Source organism: Bos indicus x Bos taurus, unplaced genomic scaffold (assembly GCF_003369695.1).
Source record: "Bos indicus x Bos taurus breed Angus x Brahman F1 hybrid unplaced genomic scaffold, Bos_hybrid_MaternalHap_v2.0 tig00002614_arrow_arrow_obj, whole genome shotgun sequence".
NCBI classification, from domain to species: domain Eukaryota; kingdom Metazoa; phylum Chordata; class Mammalia; order Artiodactyla; family Bovidae; genus Bos; species Bos indicus x Bos taurus.
The window spans coordinates 24,812-51,382 of record NW_020867554.1 but is presented as its reverse complement, the minus strand read 5'-3'; the positions used below and the strand labels follow the sequence as shown (position 1 = coordinate 51,382).

General features: G+C 38.1%; 1 protein-coding gene and 2 pseudogenes across 1 annotated transcript; all 3 read left to right on the top strand.

Annotated features, from left to right (window-relative positions):
* Nucleotides 1–471: 471 nt before the first annotated feature.
* On the top strand, nucleotides 472–1,423 carry LOC113888861 (annotated as a pseudogene).
* A 14,118-nt stretch (nucleotides 1,424–15,541) lies between these two features.
* LOC113888864 lies at nucleotides 15,542–16,569 on the top strand (annotated as a pseudogene).
* A 3,142-nt stretch (nucleotides 16,570–19,711) lies between these two features.
* Nucleotides 19,712–20,662, top strand: LOC113888859 (olfactory receptor 5AL1-like). The gene has a single exon (XM_027535837.1). The coding sequence runs from the start codon at nucleotides 19,712–19,714 to the stop codon at nucleotides 20,660–20,662; it is 951 nt and encodes a 316-aa protein (XP_027391638.1).
* The last annotated feature ends 5,909 nt before the right edge of the window (nucleotides 20,663–26,571 follow it).

Below are 26,571 nucleotides of genomic sequence, written 5' to 3'. Positions count from 1 at the left end.
AAAGATTCAGACATGACTGAGAGTCTGAGCAATAACTGGATAAAATAAAATAAAACAGATTAATTAGGTAAGATAGCACTTGACTCAAGGCCAAAAAAATAAAATAAAATAAAAATAAAACATAAAGCAGAAGCAATATTGTCATGAATTCACTTTAAAGAATGGCTGAACATTTTAATAAGTCAGATTAAAGTTGCAGACAGCTTAATGTTCAGGAACTTTCAACAGAAACCAGAATGTTCCACAGCTCCCTTCTTTGTATAAACAATGAATCCGGGAGAGGACAGCTATGCCTTTCTCACGTTTATCTGTTTCTACTCTCCATCCCATTCCCAGAATCCCTGTATGCTAACAATATGTTAGCATTAAATCTCCTTACAATATATCAAAGCATAAAAATACCACTTATATAATGGCAACTTGAATTATACTCTTTTTTTCTACTTCCTCATGCAGATATCTGGAAGAGAAATGGCACAGATCAACTGCACTCAGGTAAAGGAGTTTATTCTCGTGGGCCTCACAGATCAAGAGGAGTTGAAGATGCCCCTCTTTGTCCTGTTCTTATCCATCTACCTCTTCACAGTAGCAGGCAACCTGGGTCTGATCCTAGTCATCAGAACAGATTCAAGACTCCACACGCCAATGTACTTCTTCCTTAGCAACCTGGCCTTTGTTGATTTCTGTTATGCTTCTGTTGTTACACCCAAAATGCTTGGAAATTTCTTGTACAAGCAAAATGTTATCTCTTTCAACTCATGTGCTGCCCAGTTAGGCTGTTTCCTCACCTTCATGGTATCCGAGTGCTTGCTACTGACTTCCATGGCCTACGATAGATACGTGGCCATTTGTAACCCTCTCCTCTATTTGACCTCAATGTCCCGAGGAATCTGTATTCAGCTCAGAGCTGCCCCCTACAGCTATGGCTTTTTGATGGCGCTGTTTCACACCATCTTCACGTTTCGTCTCTCTTATTGCCACTCGAATACCATCAACCATTTCTACTGCGATGACATGCCTCTTCTCAGGCTCTCTTGCTCAGATACACGTTCCAAACAGCTATGGATTTTGGCCTGTGCTGGTGTTACTCTCATCTCCTCTTATTGTCTTTATCTCCTACATGTTTATTATTTCTACCATCCTGAGAATGCGCTCAGCTGAGGGAAGATGCAAAGCCTTCTCCACATGTAGCTCCCACATGCTTGCAGTCACCATATTCTATGGGACCCTCATCTTTATGTACTTACAGCCAATTTCTCAGCATTCTCTTGACACAGATAAGATGGCCTCTGTCTTCTATACAGTGATCATTCCCATGTTGAACCCTTTAATCTACAGCCTCAGAAATAAGGATGTTAAAAATGCCCTGAAAAAAATCATCACCAATAAAAACCAGGCTTCTGTGTTCACATTTAAAAAATGATCCAAATAAATAAATGTGGACATTCTCTCATGGTGCATTTTTTTTTTTTTTAGTTGACTATGAAAAACTAGTCAAATGACCTTATTTGGTGTTCAATAAAGATTTCTTCAAACTAAAATAAATTCATTCTCTGAATTCTTTGTAATCAAACTTGACTTAGAATAATAATTTATATGTAGAAAGTATCATAGGAACTTACATGCCATTTCTCAAATTTTATATATGCATATATATATTTACACATAAAATTATATATAAGTATATTTATATATTTATAAAAATCCATTTCATCTGATAGCAACATAACTAGATATAAGCCAAAGGTAGACAAAACTGAGTTCCCTTTAATACCCAGTTTAAAATTATAAGAATGCTTTAATAATGTATCTTAGACTGCTTTTGTAATATATTCCCAATTAAATGCTAAGAGAAAACTGTAAATCAGTGATTTCAATCTGAATTGATTTTTCTCCCAGGGGCTATTTGGCAATGTCTGGAAATATTTTTGATTTTCACCATGACAAGGTGGTGTAAACGAGTAGCCTTGTTATGTAGGCAATCAAGGGTGTGGGTGTGTTAGTCGCTCAGTCGTGTCCGACTCTTTGTGACCCCATGGGCTATAACCTGCCAGGCTTCTCCATCCATGGGATTCTCCAGGCAAGAATATTGGAGTGGATTGCCATCTCCTTCTCCAAGGCTGTAGAGGCTGCTACATAAACTGTAGTGGACATGAAAAATTCATTACACACAAAACAATTATACAGTCCTAAACACTAAGTTTCAATGCTGGGAAAGTCTTCCCTCAACAGCTGTTTTCTAAGAATTGTAGACTTCATCCTGGTCATACTGGTGAATGGTGTTACTAAGGCTTCCTATGTTCTTGGCCACTCAGTCGTGTCTGACTCCCTGTGGCCCCCATGGACTGTAGCCTATCATGTTCCTCTGTCCATGGAATTTTCCAGGCAAGCATACTGGAGTGGGTTACCATTTCCTCCTTTTGTGTCTCCTGCCTTAGCAGGCAGATTCTTTACCACTAGCCACCTGAAAAGTCTCCTATAGACTTGCCGTTTGCCCTTTATTTTTTTTTTTCCATCAGTTCAGTTCAGCCGCTCAGTTGTGTCTAACTCTTTGTGACCCCATGAACTGCAGCACGCCAGGCCTCCCTGTCCATCACCAACTCCTGGAGTCCACTCAAACTCACTTCCATCGAGTCAGTGATGCCATCCAGCCATTTCAACCTCTGTCGTCCCCTTCTCCTTCTGCCCCCAATCCCTCCCAGCATCAGAGTCTTTTGCAATGAGTCAACTCTTCTCATGAGGTGGCTAAAGTACTGGAGTTTCAGCTTTAGCATCATTCCTTCCAAAGAAATCCCAGGGCTGATTTCCTTCAGAATGGACTGGTTGGATCTCCTTGCAGTCCAAGGGACTCTCAAGAGTCTTCTCCAATACCACAGTTAAAAAGCATTCACAGTTCAACTCTCACATCCATACATGACTACTGGAAAAACCACAGCCTTGACTGGACGGACCTTTGTTGGCAAAGGAATGTCTCTGCTTTTGAATGTGCTATCTAGGTTGGTCATAACTTTCCTTCCAAGGAGTAAGCATCTTTTAATTTCATGGCTGCAATCAACATCTGCAGTGATTTTGAAGCCCACCAAAATAAAACCTTACACTGTTTCCACAGAAAACTAGTCAATCTTTTTTCCATCAAGTGCCATTAAATCCACAGTTGAATTATGCTTTTCTGTTCACATATGTCACTTTCTATTTCATAAATCTTGAGGTGACTGTGTCACTTGTTCATGAATTTATAATTGCAAATTTACTGTGTTTTCCTGTTATTATTATTAAAAACTTGTCTTTGTTTACTGTAGTCCTATTTTTCTATGACTTTAATATAAAGTCTCTCTTATAGTCTCTCTTATAGTTACTATTTTCATGGAATCATTTTCTATCATTTTACTTTAAAAATACATATTTATTATTTTATTTTGGCTGCACTGGGTCTTCTTTGCTGTGAACTGGTTTTCTCTAGCTTTGGTGAGTGGTACTACTCTCTAGCTATAGTATCCAGGCTTCTCACTATGGTGAGTTCTCTTGATACAGAGTTATGGCTCTTGAGCGCGGTCTCAGTAGCTGCAGTGCACAGACTTAGTTGCCTTGAGGCATATGGAATCTTCCCGGACCGGCGACTGAACCCATGTCCCCTGCATTGGCAGCGGCAAAAACTGAGTGAAAATTGTGTCTCTCTTAGACAGCCAGTTGTTGGATTTTGCCTTTTTAAAGTAACTAAATGTATATGCCTTTTGATTGGTGTAATTAGTACCTTTCTACTTAATGACATCTGGAGGGCTTGTTAGAACACGTATTGGTGGATCAAACTTCCAGAGTTTAAGATCAGTAGGTCTAATTCTTTGAGGGATTCCCTGGTGGCTCAGACGGTAAAGCATCTGCCCACAATGCGGGAGACCCGGGTTCAATCTCCAGGTCGGGAAGATCCCCTGGAGAAGGAAATGGCAACTCACTCCAGTATACTTGCCTAGAAAATCCCACGGATGGGGGAGCCTGGTGCGCTATAATCCATGGGGTTGCAAAGAGTCGGACATGACTGAGCAACTTCATGGAGGTTTCATGGAGGTCTGATTCAGAGCAAGAAAAAAAAAATTGCATTTTCAACAGCTACTTATAGTCTCCAAGTGTTGAATGAGGTTACTGAGAGGATGTGACCTTTGGTTGGCTCTTGAGCTGGACCTGGACAATCAGAGGGTCCTCACTATCAATCCCTGCCTCCATGCTTTTGGAGTGCACTTTTCTGCCTGTTGCTTCCATAGCAGGAGGCATTGTCAAGGACGCAGCCTGGAGAGCCTAAGGTGTTGAAACCATCTGGATGGTAGGCATGCTGCTGCTGCTAAGTCACTTCAGTCGTGTCCGACTCTGTGCGACTCCTTAGACGGCAGCCCACCAGGCTCCCCCATCCCTGGGATTCTCAAGGCAAGAACACTGGAGTGGGTTGCCATTTCCTTCTCCAATGCATGAAAGTGAAAAGTGAAAGGGAAGTCACTTAGTCGTTGTCCAACTCTTAGCGATCCCATGAACTGCAGCCTACCAGGCTCCTCGGCCCATGGGATTTCCCAGGCAAGAGTACTGGAGTGGGTTGCCATTGTCTTCTCCATGGTAGGTGTGAGTGAACCCATAAGTCTTGTAGGAGTCCAGGGGGCCTTTGTAGAGATTTATTCATTTTATAGCCATCCAAGCCAAGACTCATAGGTATATTCCCTTGTTGTTTAAAATTGCCACTGACCAATATGGGTTGATCTGCTTCTTTCTTTTTTTTTTCTCCCTGCCCTTCATGTATGCTTGTGTAGTTTCAGATTTCACCTGGGAAACTCTCATGTTTGCAAACCAATACCAAGTTATCTTGATATTGCTTGTCCAGAGCTCCACTTTTATAGCAATTGCCTCAAATGATCTCTTTATCATATCTATATTCAGCTTCTGGTGGCTTTTCTCACTTAAGAGTCAGTGCCTACATTTCTTTATTGGAAAACTGAATCAAGTTCCCTGAAGCTGTTATGTCTGTGGGCCAGGTAAGACAGAAGCAACTGGAAATTTACATCCCACAGGGACTAGCCCTTAGCAATGATTGATACGAGCACAGGGGTATACAGGGGGCCCTGGGACCCTGCAAGGTCTACCTATGCTATGCTATGCTAAGTCGCTTCAGTCGTGTCCGACTGTGTGCGACCCCATAGACGGCAGCCCACCAGGCTCCCCCGTCCCTGGGATTCTCCAGGCAAGAACACTGGAGTGGGGTGCCATTTCCGTCTCCAATGCATGAAAGTGAAAAGTGAAAGTGAAGTCGCTCAGTCGTGCCGACTCCTAGCGACCCCATGGACTGCAGCCTACCAGGCTCCTCCATCCATGGGATTTTCCAGGCAAGAGTACTGGAGTGGGGTGCCATTGCCTTCTCCAACAGGTCTACCTGTACATGTATAATTTTCCATTAGTAAATATTATAGTACTACAAGGTCGCTGATTGTTTGAATCCAATAATGGAGGGAGGAATCACTGATACAGTAGGCCAATGCTAAGTTATACACAGATTAATACATACATTTATGGGTTATGGGTTGTTCAGGGTCAGCTGTTTATATCCAAGCTCTTTTGCCCACTCATATCAACTTGAGCTACCTCTCTCCAGAACTCTTCCATGGAATCTAACCAAAATTCCTATCATGGGGACTTTGATACTATATCCTTGCTTGGCTTACTTTCTTACCAGGTGCCACTTCCCACTCAATCCAATAGCTATTCGTGGGAAAAATTCTTAACAAATCACATTTATACCAATCATTGATTCAGTATCTCATTTTGGGGGAACCCAAATTAAGATGGGATTATAATTTTTTGAAATATATTATTTGTGTAATTTTCCAGAAAGAAAAGTCCTCTTGATAGTCATATATATTGAAACATTAAAATTGTTTAACATTCATCAACTTTTATCAGCCTACTTAATAGGAAGTGTTTCTAGCACCTCTTCTTATCACAAAAAGGGCTCAGAAGTTTAAAAAAGTAAAAGTCTGAAGAATTATTTAGGCTATGTTGTCAAATCTAGTTTGCTCTTAGCCATGAAATTCTGGGTCCTTTTTCTTCTGGGGCCTTCCCTGGTAGTGCAGATGGTAAAGAATTTTTCTGCAATACAGGAGACACAGGTTTGATCCCTGGGTCAGGAAGATCCCCTTGAGAAGGGAATGGCAACCCACTTTAGTATTCTTGTCTGGAGAATCCCATGGATAGAGGAGCTTGGCAGGCTATAGTCAATGGGGTCTCAAAGAGTCAGACATGACTGAGCACCTTCATTTTCTTTCTTTTCTTCTGGAAAAAGAAAACTAACTGAATGGATGTGGATATCAGGAGGCATGAATTTGACTCCTGTTAGAACCACTAACTGTATTTCCTGTTTAAGATGTGAGCTTTCTCATTGGTAAATGATTGGGTTGTGTTAGATATATGATTTTATTTTTTGTAGAATTATTTTGGTTAGAGATTTTTATGTTATTAATAATAGTATCAATGTGTGCATGGGTGCTAAGTCATGTCTGACCCTTTGCAACCCTATGGACTGTAGCCCACCAGGTTCCTACGTCCTTGGGATTCTCAGGCAAGAATACTATAGTGGGTTGTGATCTCCTCCTCCAGGGGATCTTCCCCATCCAGAGACCAAACCTGCATCTCTACATCTCCTGCATTGGCAGGTGGGTTCTTTACCAGTAGCACCACCTGGGAAGCTCCAATAAACGATAATAACTAAAATTAGTCTGGTGGAGTGGGGTGGCATAACCAAAGCTCTGACCAATTTTTCCTCTTAACACGTTTTCCAGCGATCTTCCTTCTGGTCACTCAGAAACAACTTGAGTCATTGCCACAAGACCAAGTTGCTTTCACAGCACTATCTGAAAGGTATGAGACTAAACATGATCTATGGTCCCATGCTGCCTGGTAGTTCTTTGAGTTCCAATTTTTCATAAGCATCATAGGAATTCTATTTTGACAAGGGAAATCTCTCTCACCAGTGCTGTTTCTGACCTGTTCCTAAATCTCCCCCAATCCTCACAATATTAATGTCCAGTTGTTCTTCCAATTACAAACTTTCTCAAATGTAGTATCATTCATGAGGGTGTAAATTCTACCAGGACTTCTACCAGCCTGAAAATGGCAAAACCTAAATTTGAAAAAGAAACTTTATTTATTTATTTATTTTTTCTGGTTTGTTGGTTTTTGGCCACATGGCTTGTGAGCTTTTAGTTCCCTGAACAAGGATTAAACCCAGGTGCTCAGCAGTGAGAAGCCAGAGCCCTAACCACTGGATCACCAGGGAACATCCAAGAAAGCTTATCTCTTGAAAACTTTGAGATCTAGGTAACTAGCATTGCTTGGAAAACAGTTGTGATTTTCAAACTGTTAAGTATAACTTTTCTTTAATAATTCTGTTAAGGAAAACATGAAATGGTGAAAATTGCTGTGTGGGTCTGATTTAAAATGTGTTATTGAAATGAGGTTAATTTTATTGATGTGTTTGGGGATTCGAGGTTTCAATGATCATTATTTGTTATAATTTTTGTCATAATCTATTCTACAAAGTTTCTAAATAACTGTAGTAATACATTTGCTTTATTTACAGAGAAGTTCAATTCCCAAGTTCTCACAGATCAGTCTCTTGTGACAACTCAGAAAGGAATGTGAGATAAATGAGTCCCAAAGGTACTTTTTCATGGAGATGGCATGAAATCATTTTTCAGGTTCTCCCAGGCTTTCAAATGAAGATCTTGGGAGAGGGGAAAAAAAAGAAAAAAGCAAACTCACAAACATCCCAAACTCTCTCTCTACAAGTGAAAATCCCATTGTTGAAGACTATTTTCCAGGGAACAGCAGCCAGAAGCACTGTCTAAATTGCATGTTTATTTGTAAAACTCCTGCCACAACAGCATGCTTATCTCATTTGCAAGTTTATGTATCAAGATTCTCTCCAGCAGTGAAAAACCTTGTCCCACTACTTAAAAGCCATTTAATCACTTGTTCAACACCAATATACATGTACAGCCTTTCAGAATTAACTTGGACCACCATGAGAAACATATTTATAAACCAGAATGCAAAGTTTATATTCAGTTCCTTTTCTCTGTAATTTTACAATGACTAATCAAAGAGCCATTTTCTAAAGTTATTCATGACAATAAATCTCCCATCTTAAGTGTGATTATGTCATACATTCATGATACAGTTAAATACATTTGTATGCAATTTTTCCTGGCATTGTCTGACAATGTCACTAACTTTTCTATTTATTTATTTATATATATATATATATATATATATATATATATATAAAATTTAGTCTTTGCAATATGAAGTTCTATGAATTTATGATAATTGCAGAGAGTTAAATAACAAGCCCCTAGGTAACATGCAGAACAGTTCCTTCACCTTAAAAATTCCCTTAATGTATTTCCTAGTCAAATACTCAACCTTCCCAAAAACTTTGATCAACTGAACTGAACTCCTTCTCCTAAAGTTTAAGAAATGGAAAGATGAACCTTTCCCTGGGAAGAGCTCTTGATGATATATATATATATATATATATATATATATATATAACTAATGCTGAAATAGCTTTATAAAAACTCAATCCTAAGAAGTTGTGGTTAATAATTCCTCTTTATTGTCACTTGAGATGAGTGCACTTGTGCGGTAGTTTGAGATTCTTTGGCATTGCCTTTCTTTGGGATTGGAATGAAAACTGACCTTTTCCCGTCCTGTGGCCACTGCTGAGTTTTCCAAATTTGCTGGCATATTGAGTGCAGCACTTTCACAGCATCATCTTTCAGGATTTGGAATAGCTCAACTGGAATTCCATCACCTCCACTAGCTTTGTTCGTAGTGATGCTTTCTAAGGCCCATTTGACTTCACATTCCAGGATGTCTGGCTCTAGGTCAGTGATCACACCATCATGATTATCTGGGTCGTGAAGATCTTTTTTGTACAGTTGTCCTGTGTATTCTTGCCATCTCTTCTTAATATCTTCTGCTTCTGTTAAGTCCATACCATTTCTGTCCTTTATCGAGCCCATCTTTGCATGAAATGTTCCTTTGGTATCTCTGATTTTCTTGAAGAGATCTCTAGTCTTTCCCATTCTGTTATTTTCCTCTATTTCTTTGCATTGATTGCTAAAGAAGGCTTTCTTATCTCTTCTTGCTATTCTTTGGAACTCTGCATTCAGATGTTTATATCTTTCCTCTTCTCCTTTGCTTTTCGCTTCTCTTCTTTTCACAGCTATTTGTAAGGCTTCCCCAGACAACCATTTTGCTTTACTGCATTTCTTTTCCATGGGGATGGTCTTGATCCCTGTCTCCTGTACAATGTCATGAACCTCATTCCATAGTTCATCAGGCACTCTATCTATCAGATCTAGGCCCTTAAATCTATTTCTCACTTCCACTGTATAATCATAAGGGATTTGATTTAGGTCATACCCGAATTGGCATCCGGTCCCATCACTTCATGGGAAATAGATGGGGAAACAGTGGAAATAGTGTCAGACTTTATTTTTCTGGGCTCCAAAATCACTGCAGATGGTGACTGCAGCCATGAAATTAAAAGACGCTTACTCCTTGGAAGGAAAATTATGACCAACCTAGATAGCATATTCAAAAGCAGAGACATTACTTTGCCAACAAAGGTCCGTCTAGTCAAGGCTATGGTTTTTCCTGTGGTCATGTATGGATGTGAGAGTTAGACTGTGAAGAAGGCTGAGCACCGAAGAATTGATGCTTTTGACTGTGGTATTGGAGAAGACTCTTGAGAGTCCCTTGGACTGCAAGGAGATCCAGCCAGTCCATTCTGAAGGAGATCAGCTCTGGGATTTCTTTGGAAGGAATGATGCTAAAGCTGAAACTCCAGTACTTTACCACCTCATGCAAAGAGTTGACTCATTGCAAAAGACTCTGATGCTGGGAGGGACTGGGGGAAAGAGGAGAAGGGGATGACAGAGGATGAGATGGCTGGATGGCATCACTGACTGGATGGACGTGAGTCTCAGTGAACTCCGGGAGTTGGTGATGGACAGGGAGGCCTGGTGTGCTGTGATTCATGGGGTCGCAAAGAGTCAGACACGACTGAGCGACTGATCTGATCTGATTGTCACTTGAATTCAACTAATGTATTTGCATGCAGAGATTTATACAGAAGATTTCTACTTAGTTAATTTTACAACATTCCTATACCAAGTAGAAGTCAAGCCATTTTACAGTTAAACATAAATGAGATCAGAACATTTTTCCAACTGCATTAACCATGTTTGACATTTAAAATAAAATACAGAATAATTATGTAATTTACTAAGCATAATTCATGTTAATTCATATAATCTTGATTGATGCTGACAAATTGTGATCATGTCAAGCTGTGAAATGCAAGGATTTGCTGCTTTTCCTGTTCACTGAACCACTTATGTTAATTCATCGTGTACAAACAGTGTTAGATACTAACACTGACACTCCCCTGCAGCCATTATATTAAAGCCCATAGTTATCACTGGAAATTTATTTCATAGAAAACTACATGGTAAAATTTATATTCAAAATCACTGTACAAAGCAGACTAATCCCTCACTGTATTCTCACAAACCATATGCAGGATAATCTGGTTATCCATCATTAATCCAGAATCCTTAGGGATGCAAACTTCTCCTTGCTTTGGGCCTCACAGTGTACATCGAATGTTTTACTGATCCTCTTATTTATGTCTTTTAGGTTCACTATGTGTAACTGAAGTTTTGTTTTTCACCTCCTATCCGAAACCTCTGGAAGATATAATTAAAGTATCTGGTGAATTCTCAGTTAATTACTGGATGCCCTAAATTATGGAGAAGACCAGAAAGAAAAGCACCAATACAGCATACTAACGCATATATATGGAATTTAGAAAGATGATAACGATAACCCTGTATGAGAGACAGCAAAAGAGACACAGATGTATAGAATAGGCCTTTGGACTCTGTGGGAGAGGGAGAGGGTGGGATGATTTGGAAGAATGACCTTGAAACATGTATATTATTATATGTGAAACAAAATGCCAGTCCAGGTTCGATGCATGAGACAGGATACTCAGGGCTGGTGCACTGGGATGAGCCAGAGGGATGGTATTGGAAGGGAGGTGGGAGAGGGGTTCAAGATGGGGAACACATGTTCATCCGTGGTAGATTCATGTCAATGTATGGCAAAACCAATACAGTATTGTAAAGTAATTAGCCTGCAATTAAAATAAATAAATTTATACTAAAAAAATTACGGAGAAGGCAATAGAAATTGCTTTATATTGGAAAAATAAAGATAATTCCATAGTTCCTTTCTCCCTCATCACCCCCTCCCACAAACCCAACAAAACTGTTTCAATGTAGAGGATTATTGTTTCCATAAACATGCTGTCTTTGTCCATTCAAGCTATCATAACAAAATACTATAAAAATGAGTGATTTTTAACAATAGAAAGTTATTTTCTCATAATTTGTGGGGCCGGTAAGTCCAAGATCAAGGTCCTGATCATTTGGTTCTTTGTAGGAACTCTCTTGCTGGATTGTGTGTGGCTGCTCTCTGTGCTCTCCTCACATGACCTCTTCTGTGTGTGTGTGTGTGTGTGTGTGTGTGTACCAGAGAGTGTGATGTTTGTGTGTGTTTAATATGTAAAGAGAGAGAAGAGGAGAAGGCAATGGCACCCCACTCCAGTACTTTTGCCTGGAAAATCCCATGGATGGAGGAGCCTGGTAGGCTGCAGTCAATGGGGTCGCTAGAGTTGGACACGACTGAGCAACTTCACTTTCTCTTTTCACTTTCATGCATTGGAGAAGGAAATGGCAACCCACTCCAGTGTTCTTGCCTGGAGAATCCCAGGGACGGGAAGCCTGGTGGGCTGCCGTCTATGGGGTCGCACAGAGTCAGACACGACTAAAGCGACGCAGCAGCAGCAGCAGCATGTGTAAAGAGAGAGAGAACTAGTGTCTCTCCTTGTAAGGCCACTAATTTATCATGAGGATCCCATTCTCATTATCGCTTCTCACCCTACCTCTCTCCCTAAGGACCATCTGCAGATACCATCACATTGGGTTTGGGCCCTTGATCTATGAATTTGGGAAGGATACAATTCAGTTTACAGCAGACACATTGTTTCCAAGTAAATTTTAAAACCATTTTCTCTCTGTACACCCTTGTTGTAGACACAGAAGAGCTAAGAAAGCTCTCTGCGAGAGTATTATTTAGACTAGGTCACCAAGGAAATCAAGTAATGATGGAGAGAGACAACCTAAAGAGAAAATGAACACTTCATGAGCATTTCAAAGAATAAGACAATGATGTTCAGAAACAGATTCTTGGAGGAGTTATATATGTAGTTCTTTGAAAGAGATGTAGTTAGAAAATTCACAAGGTAATTTTTATCTTTCTTCCAAGGATAGATTTAAATCCTTTTGTTGAACAACAACAACCACATAACAATTAAAGCAACAAATAAATAAGAGTAACTCAAAAACTAGAAAATCTTAGGGCAATGATATCAAACGCAGAACTGTACACCTGAAGTTCTTCAAAACAGAATAATAATGCTAATTGATCTCCAGCCTGCCTTGGGATCCCTTTGGGGTGTGGGCGCTAAGCTTTCTGACTATTTTCCTTGCCTCCTCCTCTAAGTGAGAAAGAGCCCTGGGACACGTCAGGGACAAAACCTTGCAGTGTGCTGCTGCCCAGACCTGTTTGGAGAAGAAACAGGAACAGTCTGCCCAGGTATAGTTTAGCAGAGTATATTTAAAAATTGGGATACAAATGACAGTTTTCAAATGAGTTAGAATAAAATAAATTTTAGAATAAAATATTTTGGATGGCATTTTGGAAACAAGGGAAAGAATATCTCCTCTAATCTTATTTCAGTTATGCAGACATGTGGTATTGTATAAAATGCATTTTTAGTAGTTTGGGATGAAAAAAATATTTGAAATCTCTGAGATAGAATCTATTCAAACATTTAGACAAGTTAGGCACTTAACTGATTAGATTGTAAACTATGTCAAGACTCTCCTTTCCATTTTAGCAAATCTAGTCATTTTACCCAGAATGAGGGATAAGCACATTAAATTAAATCATCATTGTGACCCTTAACATATTTGATACAAATAAAAGTATGAATTATGAACAGGGGCATAAATGAAATAGCGTGACAAAATTAATATTTAATTCATTATCACCAAGCATCTAGAAAGGGCTATATTAAGAAATGAATAAAGAATTCATGACTCCCACCCATGGAGTAGATAATCTATCAAAAGAATAAATATAGAAACAGACGGAAATCATGAATTATATGTAAATAAATTATGTATAAAATGTTTCCAGAACATAAAAATGAAAACTGGTAAGTAACAGAGGAACTGGAATTTACAGAAGTCTCTTCTCAGGAAAGGTTGAGTTTTGATAGGCTTTGAAGAATAAATAAGCTTTTTTCTTCCAACTCTTTAATTACCATTCACCTGGTAGATATAAGTATAGGATAAAACACACAGGAAGTAGGGAAAATGGAAAGTCATACTGTAATTGAGGATTGCAAAATAATTCTGTGTGTTGATTACAGCATAAGAGACGTGAGTATATAAAATCTGAATATAAAATATCATGAGTTAGATCATAAAAGATCATATATAATATACTTTCAAATATATTGTCAAATATATGCATGTGCTACCTTTAAGATAAGATAAAATGGCATACTGAAGCATGTCTAGTTGCTAAACAATGAACGCTTAGCTGCTGTCTTGGAACTAGTAAACCAAACTTCCAATAAAATACTTGCTTAATTATTTCAAAGTGGAATTCATTTTTTCATGGGACCACAAACTAGGCTTTTAAACACTCTGATGACTTGCTTCATGTATTGGTCAATACCATCAAAAATTATCTTCTTCCCATAGAAAGTTGTAGAAACATTCACACATGCCCACTTAAAAATTATTTTTGATTTTGATGAAATAGGCACCACTTTAAATTAGGAAAATGAGGAACGAACTGAATTTTTGACATACTAAAATTAATGTATTTTGAGGGTGACAGAGCATTCAAATAAAGATCTCCCAATTTCATTCAGGGTTTTTTCTGCTGTGCCTTGCTTGGCATAAACCTCAATGAAATGGCATTTTTCAACATTTATCTGTTAGAAAATCAATGGTTCATGACTGAGACTCCATTGTATTTTTTTCTCATAGATAGAATAAGTGAAATAAAATAGAAATTTTACATTGACTTTAAAATTTTTATTGGAGCATATTTTTTATTGATTTATAATATTTCAATTTCTGCTGAACAACAAAGTGACTCACTTATACATATACATCTATCCAATCTTTTGTAGATACTTTTCCATTTCGGAGTATTGGGTAGACTACCCTGCATTGTAAGGTAGATGCTTGTTAGTTATCTAATAGTGAGTGGGCTCCTGCATCAGAAGAACACTCGTTTGAAAGCCCTGTGCTACAGACAGTCTGTCTGAGCTTACTTCAGGTGGTTTACCTCTCAATGTTTCTTCCCTGTCTATAAGATGGGAATATAAGAAGCAAAATAGGACTTCCCTCATGGTCCAGTGGTTAAGAATCCACCTGCCAATGCAGGGGACATGGGTTTGATACCTGGTTCAGGAAGATCCCACATGCCATGGGGCAACTAAGCCCATGTGACACAACTACTGAGCCTGTGTTCTGCAACAAGGAAAGGCAGCAAAATGAGAAGCCTGGGCACCACACAGAGGAGTAGCCCTGGTCGCTGCAAGCCGAGAATGCCTGAGTGCACTGAGGAAGACCAAGGCAGTCAAGTAAAAAAATTATATTATATTTCTATAATATAAATTTTTATATTATAATTTATTTTTTATAATATATATATATATATTTTTTTTTTATTTGACTGTCCTGGTCTTCCTCAGTGCACTCATAAAATAGCAAACAACCCATGAGGTAGCTATAGTCCTTCATAAAGTTGCCCATTTTCAACATTTGCACTTGTGAAGATTATGTAGCAATCAATGGTGGCCTCCCTGCAATAAGTACTGAGAATAGAATAGATGGATAGAGCATGCTGTTCATTGCTCTGTCAGGACTGCAACAACATGGGATCTGTATCACATATGCAAGTCTGTCAGAGTGATGTCACTGCAGGGGGCTCATTTTCCTTTGTATTATTAATGTTAGGATTTTTTTATAAAAGCAATAGCTTTAATGTTCTGAAAACATAATGGTAAATTTTAAACAGCGTAAGAGCTTTGAGCAAAGAGTCAGTGTGGACTGAATCCTATCTACAGCTGTTACTTTCATAAAATGCACTTGATTTGGGGGAGATAAATATGTCTCTCCTATAAAAACATCTCCATCTACTCTTTGTCCCATTGCCAGACTCAAGGATGCTAGCACTCTCACTGTTAGCACTTTCATCTTGATAATACCAATTGCTTTAAAGGATATTAAGACTTGAATTTAATTAAGTTGGATTTCATTATCCTCTCTTCATCCAGACATACTGAAGACACATGATCCAGATAAATTGCAGCCAGGTGACAGAATTTGTTCTCGTGGGCCTCACAGATCAAGAGGAGTTGAAGATGCCCCTCTTTGTCCTGTTCTTATCCATCTACCTCTTCACAGTAGCAGGCAACCTGGGTCTGATCCTAGTCATCAGAACAGATTCAAGACTCCACACGCCATTGTACTTCTTCCTTAGTAACTTGGCTTTTGTTGATTTCTGTTATTCTTCTGCCGTTACACCCAAAATGCTGGGGAATTTCTTGTACAAAAAATGTTATCCCTTTCAATGGATGTGCTGCCCAGCTGGGCTGTTTCCTGGCCTTCATGACTAACTAGTGTTTGCTGCTGGCTTCCATAGCCTATGACCGGTATGTGGCCATCTGTAACCCTCTCCTCTATATGGTTGTAATGTCCCCAGGCATCTGCATTCAGCTTGTGGCTGCCCTCTATGACTACAGCTTCCTGGTTGCCCTATATCATACCATCCTCACCTTCCGCCTCTCCTACTGCCATTCCAACCTCATCAATCATTTCTATTGCGATGACATGCCTCTTAGGCTCACTAGATCAGACACTCACTCCAAGCAGCTATGGATTTTTGCCTGTGCTGGCCTCATGCTCATTTCTTCCCTTCTTGTTGTCTTTATCTCCTACATGTACATTATTTCTGCCATCCTGAAGATGCACTCCGCTGAAGGCAGACGCAAGGCTTTTTCCACCTGTAGCTCCCACATGCTGGCAATCACCATATTCTTTTTTTTTTTTTTTAAATTTACTTTTTTCTTTTTTTTTTCTAATTTTATTTTATTTTTAAACTTTATTCTATGGGACCCTCATCTTTATGTACTTACAGCCAAATTCTCATCATTCCCTTGACACAGATAAGATGGCCTCTGTCTTCCATACAGTGATCATTCCCATGTTGAACCCTTTAATCTACAGCCTTAGGAATAAGGAAGTGAAAGATGCCCTGATAAAAGTCATCATGAATAGAAGAAACCAGGCTTTTATGTTCATGGAATTAAGAAAGTGACTGGAATGAATAAAAACAGAATTTTCTTCACAGTCTGATTTTTTTCTCTTAAGCTACCAAAATGCCTATTCTTAACACTGGATTTCTACATGTATGTTCATGGTGCAGTAAAATTTTCTAAAGATTTTCACTTAGAATGAGATTTCAGATATAAAAGTGCCCATTAGAATTTTTTGCCAATTGTCTCATTTTCAGATGAAATTATATTAAAAAAATAATTCTTTGTTCCATAAGAATTTATACCAATGTTTTTTATTTCTCAAATGAATAATTGCTAGAAAAATATAACATTATAAAACTGTTCCATAAATTAAGTATACTTCAAGAAAAATAATTGTAAATTAATGAATGAATTAATAAAACTGCTCCATATTTATACATTTAACAAATTGCCTTTATTTTTTTTAATTGTCTTTGTTCAGAGGAATAATACATCTGAAGTTTACCTTAGTCACTGATTTAACATGGCCTGGCATCTGGTCTGATCTCTGAAGATTAATTTTTTTTTTAATTTTATTTTATTTTTAAACTTTACAGTATTGTATTAGTTTTGCCCAACATCAAAATGAATCTGCCACGGGTATACCCGGGCTCCCCATCCTGAACCCTCCTCCCTCCCTCCACACCCTCCCTCTGGGCCGTCCCAGTGCACCAGCCCCAAGCATCCAGCATCGTGCATCGAACCAACCTGGACTGGTGACTCGTCTCATACATGATATTACACATGTTTCACCCCACCCTCTCCCTCTCCCACAGAGTCCACAAGACTGATCTATACATCAGTGTCTCTTTTGCTGTCTCATACACAGGGTTATTGTTATTGTTACCATCTTTCTAAATTCCATATATATGTGTTAGTATACTGTATTGGTGTTTTTCTTTCTGGCTTACTTCACTCTGAAGATTAATTTTTAAGTGAACTTCTTTTTTTAAAACCTATGAGATCTTGTTATATTTTTTCAAGGTATCTAAAAAAGGTGTAACTCAAGAATGGAATCCCAGGGGTATCATATATTATAATTAATACACACAAAATAATTGAAACTTCATAGATCATTTTTCAGTAGCAAGGATCCTATGCAATTATACTGGGCAGATCTCAGGTAAGTTGGTCATCACTGGATAAGATATAGTTTATAATATGATGAGCACACTAGGCCATGAAGCCTAGCTTGGAAAAGAACACATGCCTTGTAGTCAAAGGATGGACTTGAACTGTGTGTGGGCTTCCTGTAGCTTATTTGTCAATTAAATAAGGACAACATTACAAAATTTGGAGTCTTCTAAAATATTGAATACACAAAAGAGTAATAATAAATCATAAACATTTGCACATCATCTCTTTTGCTAAAGAACCTGAATTCTAGCCCCAACTGTACTATACGTGAGAGGCCAATTTATAAATGAGGATTAATGTACACAACAGATAACTGTGATATAGACAGATAGATATAGATATATAGGTATGCATATATAATTTCAGATAAGTGTAATAATAATTGAACAGTTTGCAATTACACAGAAAATGGTTTTGAGTTTGTAATTTGCATATCATTTTAATATATATTAATGAATGTATATAGTATGTGTGTGTGTGTGTGTTCAGTTGCTCAGTTATGTCTGACTCTTTGCAACCCAATGGACAGTAGCCCACCAGGCTGCTCTGTCCATGGAATTGTCCCGGCAAGAGTACAGGAGTGTGTTGTCATTTCCTACTCCAGTGGATCTTCCTGACCAAAAAATTGAATCTGTATCTGCTGCATCTCCTGAGTTGGCAGGCAGATTCTTTATCACTAGAACCACCTGTGAAGACCATATGTGTGAGAGAGTGTGTGTGTGTGTGTGTGTGTATGCCATTTGAATGTTTAATGAAACATAACCAGAGAAAGGAAATAGGGTATATATTTTGGTGAATCATAGAGATACAGGGTTGACTTAATCTACAGTTCTCAAAAGTTTCTTTTTTTTTTGTCTTTCTTTACACACATTTATCCACTATTTGAACATTTCAGTGGTTTCTGCAGCAAATTTTGAGTCTCTATTCTGTATACTCAAAGCCTGTCATTAACATATTTGAATTCACACTGTACTGTCTTGTCAAGATGAAGCTTTTACCATGATACAGCTCTTCAATTAAAGAGCATAGATTCCTTGGTGTCTGAAAGCCCAAATCTGAATGCTAGGTGTGACCTTCGAGGAATCAAAACATCTCAGACACTTATGTACTCCTCCATCTCTTCAACAGTGTGAAGGTGAAACAAATACCAAACCCTAAATCTATTGTCATGAGACCAAGACCATAGATGAATTTCTTTTCTAAATGTCATTCTACCAAAAATAATGTGAAACTATGAATTTATTTGACTTAAACATAAATAACATGAATATATAAGATGAATATAGCAATTTAATATTGCTAAGCTCAATATTAAATTAAGCTTTATGTTTATATGTTTTGTTTATCATATGAAGTGGAATTCTGAAAACTATGCTTTCACTGTTCTTTGAAGTTTCACATTTTGGTGAAAATTATAATTTTCATTACATAGCATTCTTCTAATGTAATAGAAGACATTGTCACAATCATAAAAAAAATCAAATATCATCTTTTCACTAAACATATTGGTTTAGATACACTTTCATACTTTATACATAACTATATTTCACCTTTTCCTTCATTGCATTCCTTCATTGCTAAGGCTAGCACATTAAGAATAATATTTAGAAAGAGTCATGATTGTGTTAATTCTAGTTGAAATGCCTTGCGTTTCATCTTAATATATTACTCTTAATATATTCATGGCCATCTCTTTAACTCTTGAAATATTTATCCTGCTATACTACCTATGATGCTGGAATTTTGTATATATGATATCCTATATTTTAATTCAAGATATTCTGTCTTCCTTAACAAATATCCTGACTACTGATTGTGTTGGAATTCCTGCCTGCAGCAAGTCCCTTCAAATCCAAAGCAGGCAGCACTGAAATCTGAGAATGGTCTATTGACCAGTGAAGATTTTTTTTTCCAATATGGTCACCATAAAATAAGCATGAGAGAAGTCCTTAATCCACAGCGTGAAAGAGTACCTGCAACAGATGTTCTGCACATAACAGTATGATATGCTTCTATATACAATTCATGGCCAAACACAATAATTCAGAAGTAACTGAATTCATCCTCTTGGGACTCACAGACAGTCCTGAGCTTCAAGCCCTTCTTTTTGGGATCTTTTTAGTGATCTATTTGATTAGTGTCATGGGTAATCTTGGATTAATCATGCTAATTCGTGTCAGTCCTCAGCTTCACACAGCTATGTATTATTTCCTTAGCCACCTAGCTTTTGTTGATTTTTGCTATACCTCCTCAGTCACTCCTAACACTCTGGTGAACTTCCTCCAAGAAATTAAAAGAATATCCTTACCTGCTTGTGCCATTCAGTTGTTTTGCTTTATCATGTTTGTGGTTTGTGAATTGTATATGCTCTCAGTCATGGCTTATGACAGGTATGTGGCCATTTGTAATCCTTTACTCTATACCATTGTCGTGAATAAAAGGGTCTGTATTCAGATGGTGCTTAGCACATATCTGTATAGCTTTTCTGTGGGACTCCTACAAGCAACTCTTACATTCCACTTATCTTTCTGTCATTCAAACATAATAAATCACTTCTACTGTGATGATGTCCCCTTGGTTGCCCTGGCCTGTCATGAAACCCATCACAAATATATAAAAAAGTTGTTATTGTTCACACTTGCTGGGTTCAATATCTTTTTCTCTCTTTTTATTGTCCTTGTCTCCTATGTATTCATTCTATTTGCCATTCTAAGGATTAAATCAGCTGAAGGCAGAAAAAAGGCATTTTCTACTTGTGCTTCCCACTTGACTTCCATCACTATATTTTATGGAACAATCATCTTCATGTATATGCAACCAGAAACAAGCCATTCCTTGCATACTGATAAAATATCTTCTGTATTCTATATAGTGGTAATTCCCATGCTAAATCCTCTCATATACAGCCTGAGGAACAAGGAAGTAAAAAACGCTTTGAAGAGAACTATGGAAAAAGTGTATTCTAGTATAATATAAGTGATCCATGCTTTAACTGAAAGCCTTCACATTTAGGAGCCCCCCCCCAAAAAAAAGCAAATAAGCAAAAAACAAATAGTTTTTCTGCATGATCATGCCTTTAGTGACATGCTTTCTAACACTGCAATGTTTAAAAAGTGAAAGTGGTAGTGTTGTCTCATCCTGTCCGACTCTTTGCGACCCTATGGACTGTAACCCACCAGGCTCCTCTGCCCAAGGACTCCTCCAGGCAAGAAGACTGGGGTGAGTTCCATTCCGTTCTCCTGTGGATCTTCCTGACAGGGATGGAGCCAATTTCCCGCATTGTTGGCAGATTCTTTACCATCTTGAGCCACCAAGTGAAAGTTAATATTAATACAGAAGATACATTTAGTTTCTAATTTTATTTTTATTATTTTGTAAATTATAACTTCTGATAATGCTGAATATGCATTGGAAAGACTGATGCTGAAGCTGAAGCTCCAATATTTTGGTCAACTGATGTGAAGAGCTGATTCATTGGAAAAGACCCTGATGCTTGTAAAGATTGAAGGCAGTAAGAGAAGAGAACGACAGAGGATGAGATAGTTGGATGGCATTCTCAACTCAATGGACATGAGTCTGAGCAAACTCCAGGAGATAATGAAGGAGAGGGAAGCCTGGAGTGCTATAGTCTATGGGGTTGCAAAGGTTGTACATGGTTAGTGATTGAACTACAACAGCAATATTGAAAGATATGAGGCTGAAATAAGTTCAGTTGCAAATAGTGAGTTAAATTTTCTTTTGTAGATCACTTAAAATCTCTCTTTTTTTAATAGTGGAATTTTGACTTGAATGCTTCAATTCATAAATTTTACATGATAAAAATCATATCATCTTTAGATTACTAAAGCAGCTTTCAATTATTAGTATGGTATAAAATACACTCATGCACACACACATATACACACACACACAGGGTAAGAAGAATCTGAAAAGAACTGTTGATTCTAAAACTCTAACATGGACACTGATATCAACACTGACAGAAACTCTGACTTAAAAAGACTGAAACAGTAACTTGAATTTTAACAAGGGAAGCATGTCCTTCTGCAAAGAGTAAGGTCTATAGATCCAATAATACAGTTAATTTGCTGATTTTTACTGAAGTTATTTGGTCGTTGAAGCATGTCCTTGCTCTGAGTAACATACAACTATGACCATATGAAAACAATTACACTGAATATATAAACTGCCTTGGAGAATATAATTATTTTAACAAAACTAACGAGCAGAATATATATTTTCATTTATTTTGTCTTTAATTTTATTCATAAATGTCATTGATTTCTGAGAAAATTCTTTGGCTAGATTTGTTCCCAGATATTTTATTCTTTTTATTCAATTGTTAATGAGATTGTTTTCTTAATTCTTATGATGATTCATTATCACTATATAGAAATATAACAGATTTTTATTTATTAAATTTGTGTCCATCAATTTTATTCATTGGTGAGTTCTATCAGTTTTTTGGTGACCTCTTGGAATGTTTTATACAGAAAATCATATCATCTGCCACTGTTCCTTTCTTTTTTTTTTAATTTTATTTTATTTTTAAACTTTACATAATTGTATTAGTTTTGCCAAATATCAAAATGAATCCACCACAGGTATACATGTGTTCCCCATCCTGAACCCTCCTCCCTCCTCCCTCCCCATACCATCCCTCTGGGTCGTCCCAGTGCACTAGCCCCAAGCATCCAGTATCATGCATTGAACCTGGACTGGCATCTTGTTTCATACATGATATTTTACATGTTTCATTGCCATTCTCCCAAATCTTCCCACCCTCTCCCTCTCCCACAGAGTCCATAAGACTGTTCTATAAAGAAGATATTTCATTGAAGGTTTTTGTATCTATGTCCATCATGGATGTTAACCTGTAATTATCTCTTTTGGTAGTGTCTTTATCTGGTTTTGGTATCAAGGCCATACCTGCCTTGTAAAATGAGGTTGCAGGGAAATGCAAATTAAAACCACAATGAGATATTACCTCACATCTGTCAGAATGACTATTACCAAAAATGTAGCAAATAACAAATGCTGCCAATAAAATAGAGATGACACCCTTGTGCACTGTTGATACAGCAACTACTGAAAAGAGTAGGAGACTCCTCAGAAAACTAATAGTAGATATCATGTGATCAGAACTCCATTTCTGGGTATTGTTCTAAAGGAAACAAAACAGTAATTTGAAAAGATATATACACCTTTATGTTCACTGCAGAATTATTTACAGTAACCGATTTATTAAAGTATCATAAATATCCATCAAAGAAAATGGAATTTTACTCAGCCATTAAAAAAAAAAAGAACGAAATCCTGTCATTTGTGATAACGTGGGTTAATCTACAGGGTATTATGCTAAGTGAAATGTCAGATGGAAAAAGACAAATACTGTACAATTCAACCGGCATGTGAAATCTAAAGAAAGACTTAATAAAACAGAGAATAAGTAGTTTCTTGAAGAAAGTGGAGTGGGGAGATGTGTGAACGAGGTGAGAGACCTTAAGAAGAACAAACTTCCAGTCACAAAATGAATGAGTCTCTGTGTGAAATGCAGCCAGCGTGGGGAATATAATCAATTGCACTGCAACACATGCGTATGGTAACAGACAGTGACTAGACAAGCCACGGTGACTGTTTTGTAACGTGTAAGAGTCCTCAGTCACTATGTTGTGCAGATGGAACCAACACAGTGTTGTAAGTCAGTTAGTTTGTTATTGTCGTTGAGTTGGCCAGTTGTGTCCGACTCTTTGCAATCCCTTTGACTGCAACACCCCAGGCTTCCCTGTCCCTCACCGTCTCCTGGAGTTGGCCCAAGTTCAAGTCCATTGCATCAGTGATGCCATCCAGCCATCTCATCCTATGATGCCCTCTTCTCCTTTTTCCCTCAATCTTTACTCAAATCAGTGACTTTTCCGATGAGTCAACTATTTGCATCAGTTCAGTTCACTTCAGTCGCTCAGTCATGTCTGACTCTTTGCGACCCCATGGACTGCAGCACGCCAGGCTTCCCTGTCCATCACCAACTCCCAGACCTTGCTCAAACTCATGTCCATCAAGTCGATGATGTCACACAACCATCTCATCCTCTGTCGTCCACTTCTCCTCCTGCCTTCAATCCTTCCCAGCATCAGGGTCTTTTCAAATAAGTCAGTTCTTTGCATCAGGTGGCCAAATTATTGGAACTTCAGCTTCAGTATCAGTCCCTCCAATGACTATCCAGGACTGATTTCCTTTAGGATGGATTGGTTTGATCTCCTTGCAGTCCAATGGACTCTCAAGAGTCTTCTCCGACACCACAGTTTCAAAGCATCAATCTTTCAGCTCTCAGCTTTTTTTATGGTCCAACTCTCACATCAGTTGACCAAAACACTGGAGCTTCAGCTTCAGCATCACTCCTTTCAATGAGTATTCTATAATTCAACTTTAACAAAAAAAAAAAGAAAGAAAGAAAAAAAGTAGGCACTGGGGTAAAAGCAAATGAAGGTTATCTCTGAGAATGGAGATTATAGGTGATGGTTAATTTTTACTTTAGGCTTTTCTGTGTTCCTATTTGTGGGCAATGAAAAGTATTGCTTATATAATTAGAGAGAAGACAACAAATGTTATAAAAAGTAGTATATAAAAATAAAGAGATATCATGTATTTGACAATCAAAGAGTTCAAAGAAAAAAATGTGTTAAATGGTTAATATTTAAGGAATATGGGCAAAGATTATACTGGAATTCTTTGTAATATATTAGCAACTTTTCTTGAAATTCTGAATTTATGTCAAAATAAAAAGTTAAGTCATCTAGCACTTGCTATTTAATTTTAATTTAATGCTTTAATTGAATAATATTTTTAACACATATCTTATTTTGGTGCTCTGATTCATAATCCTTTGTAATTTTAAAAGGCTATAACTTCTTGCCTGCTGCTGCTACTGCTGCTAAGTCGCTTCAGTCGTGTCCGACTCTGTGCGACCCCATAGACGGCAGCCCACCAGGCTCCCCCATCCCTGGGATTCTCCAGGCAAGAACACTGGAGTGGGTTGCCATTTCCTTCTCCAATGCATGAAAGTGGAAAGCAAAAGTGAAGTCGCTCAGTCGTGTCTGACCCTCAGCGACCCTATGGACTGCAGCCTTTCAGGCTCCTCCATCCATGGGATTTTCCAGGCAGGAGTACTGGAGTAGGGTGCCATTGCCTTCTCTGAACTTCTTGCCAGTAATACTTAAAAGTAATATATCTTTCCTTAAGAAAATAAATAAAACAATTCATGGATCTTCCCTAAAGTTTATTTTAACACAATTGCCTTTTGCTTTATAAGGGCTTATTACTAAGATTGTAGTTTTCATTTGTCACAGTCTGTCACAAAGCAATATACTATACTTTTAAAGAAAACTTTAAATTGCAATTTTGTATAATATTTTTAAATGGCTGTATATTTGTTAGTAACTTTATGATCAGCCTTAAAATTACAGCCAAATAATGAATATATCAAGGTATCTTCTCAAGTATTCAACTCTTTTAAGTTAGGAGGATAAATGCAGCTCTTTTAGACTCAGTTTCATTACTTCATGTTGGGAGGTCAAGTACTTTGCAGGCATGACAGAGGAAAACCAACCTCTGTATCATTTTTATTGTGCCTCCTGGCCAAGCAGAGAAGGCTTAAATCATGGCCACCACCTATCAGATTCTGGGTCACTTCCGCAGATTCCACTGTGCCTGCATCACTATGTACTATGTGCTATGTACTCCTAAGATGGGTCTTCTCAAGTATGTTTCAAGATATTATAGACTCATGGTGATGATCTATAAAAGGTAATTCAAAGCTGAAATAAGTTTTAAAAATGGTTTATGATACAGTCTCTTGCTTGAAGGCATAATTCCCATTAGCATAAAAAGAACAGACATGTTTACATTCTTTATTTATTAAAGTAACATTGGTTTACAATATTGTATAAGTTTCAAGTGTACAACATTATATTTCAACATCTTCATACACACAGCACAAGAAAAGGGAGATTACATATATATGCCTGCGTGTGTGCTCAGTTGTTTTAGTCCTGTCTCTTTCTGACCCTATGAACTATAGCCCACCAGGCTCCTCTGTCCTTGGGATTCTCCAGGCAAGAATACTGGAGTGGGTTGCCATTTCCTCCTCCAGGGGATCTTCCCAACGCAGGGATCCAATCCATAACTTCTGTATCTCCTGCATTGGAGGTATATTCTTTACCACTGGAATAGGCACCCCCCTCCAGTATTCTTACCTGGAAAATTCCATGGACAGAGGAGCCTGGTGGATTACAATTCCATGGGGTTGTAAAGAACCGGCTACAACAGAGCAAGCATATAAAAAATCACAAGATCCAAAAAACAGGGTGAGCTCAATCTTTATATAAACCTCAAACATGCTCTTCAGGATCCAACCCAAGCCCCCGAAAATTTTCCCTAATTTGTAGCATATTTGAGAAAGGCAGATGTCTTTTCACCTGAAATTTTTTCGGTGACCTTCCCTGTTGCCTCACGACATTAATCCAGTACATCAGGATATGTTAGATTTCAGGGACTTCACCTTAGCCCGCTTGGAGAAAGTCTAAGACAAATTTATCAGCAATCACTACTTGCTTCCACTGTGTGTGGCCACAGATCTCTCTGTGTGCAACTTTCCATGTGGCAGGCTGAACAGCTAGGCCATTGGCAACAGCCCAGGAACCAAAATACAATAATTAATACATAGTAAGTTTTTTTTTAAGGAATTCAGAATGTCTCATTTAAAACAAGCTCCTGACTAAGGCTCCCTGGACACCAGCATCTCCTTGAGGATGAGTGGGCCCTCCTGGGCCCTCCCTAACCCTGCAGACAGGGTGGCTTCAGGAGGCTGGTCATGCTCAGGGCTGGTT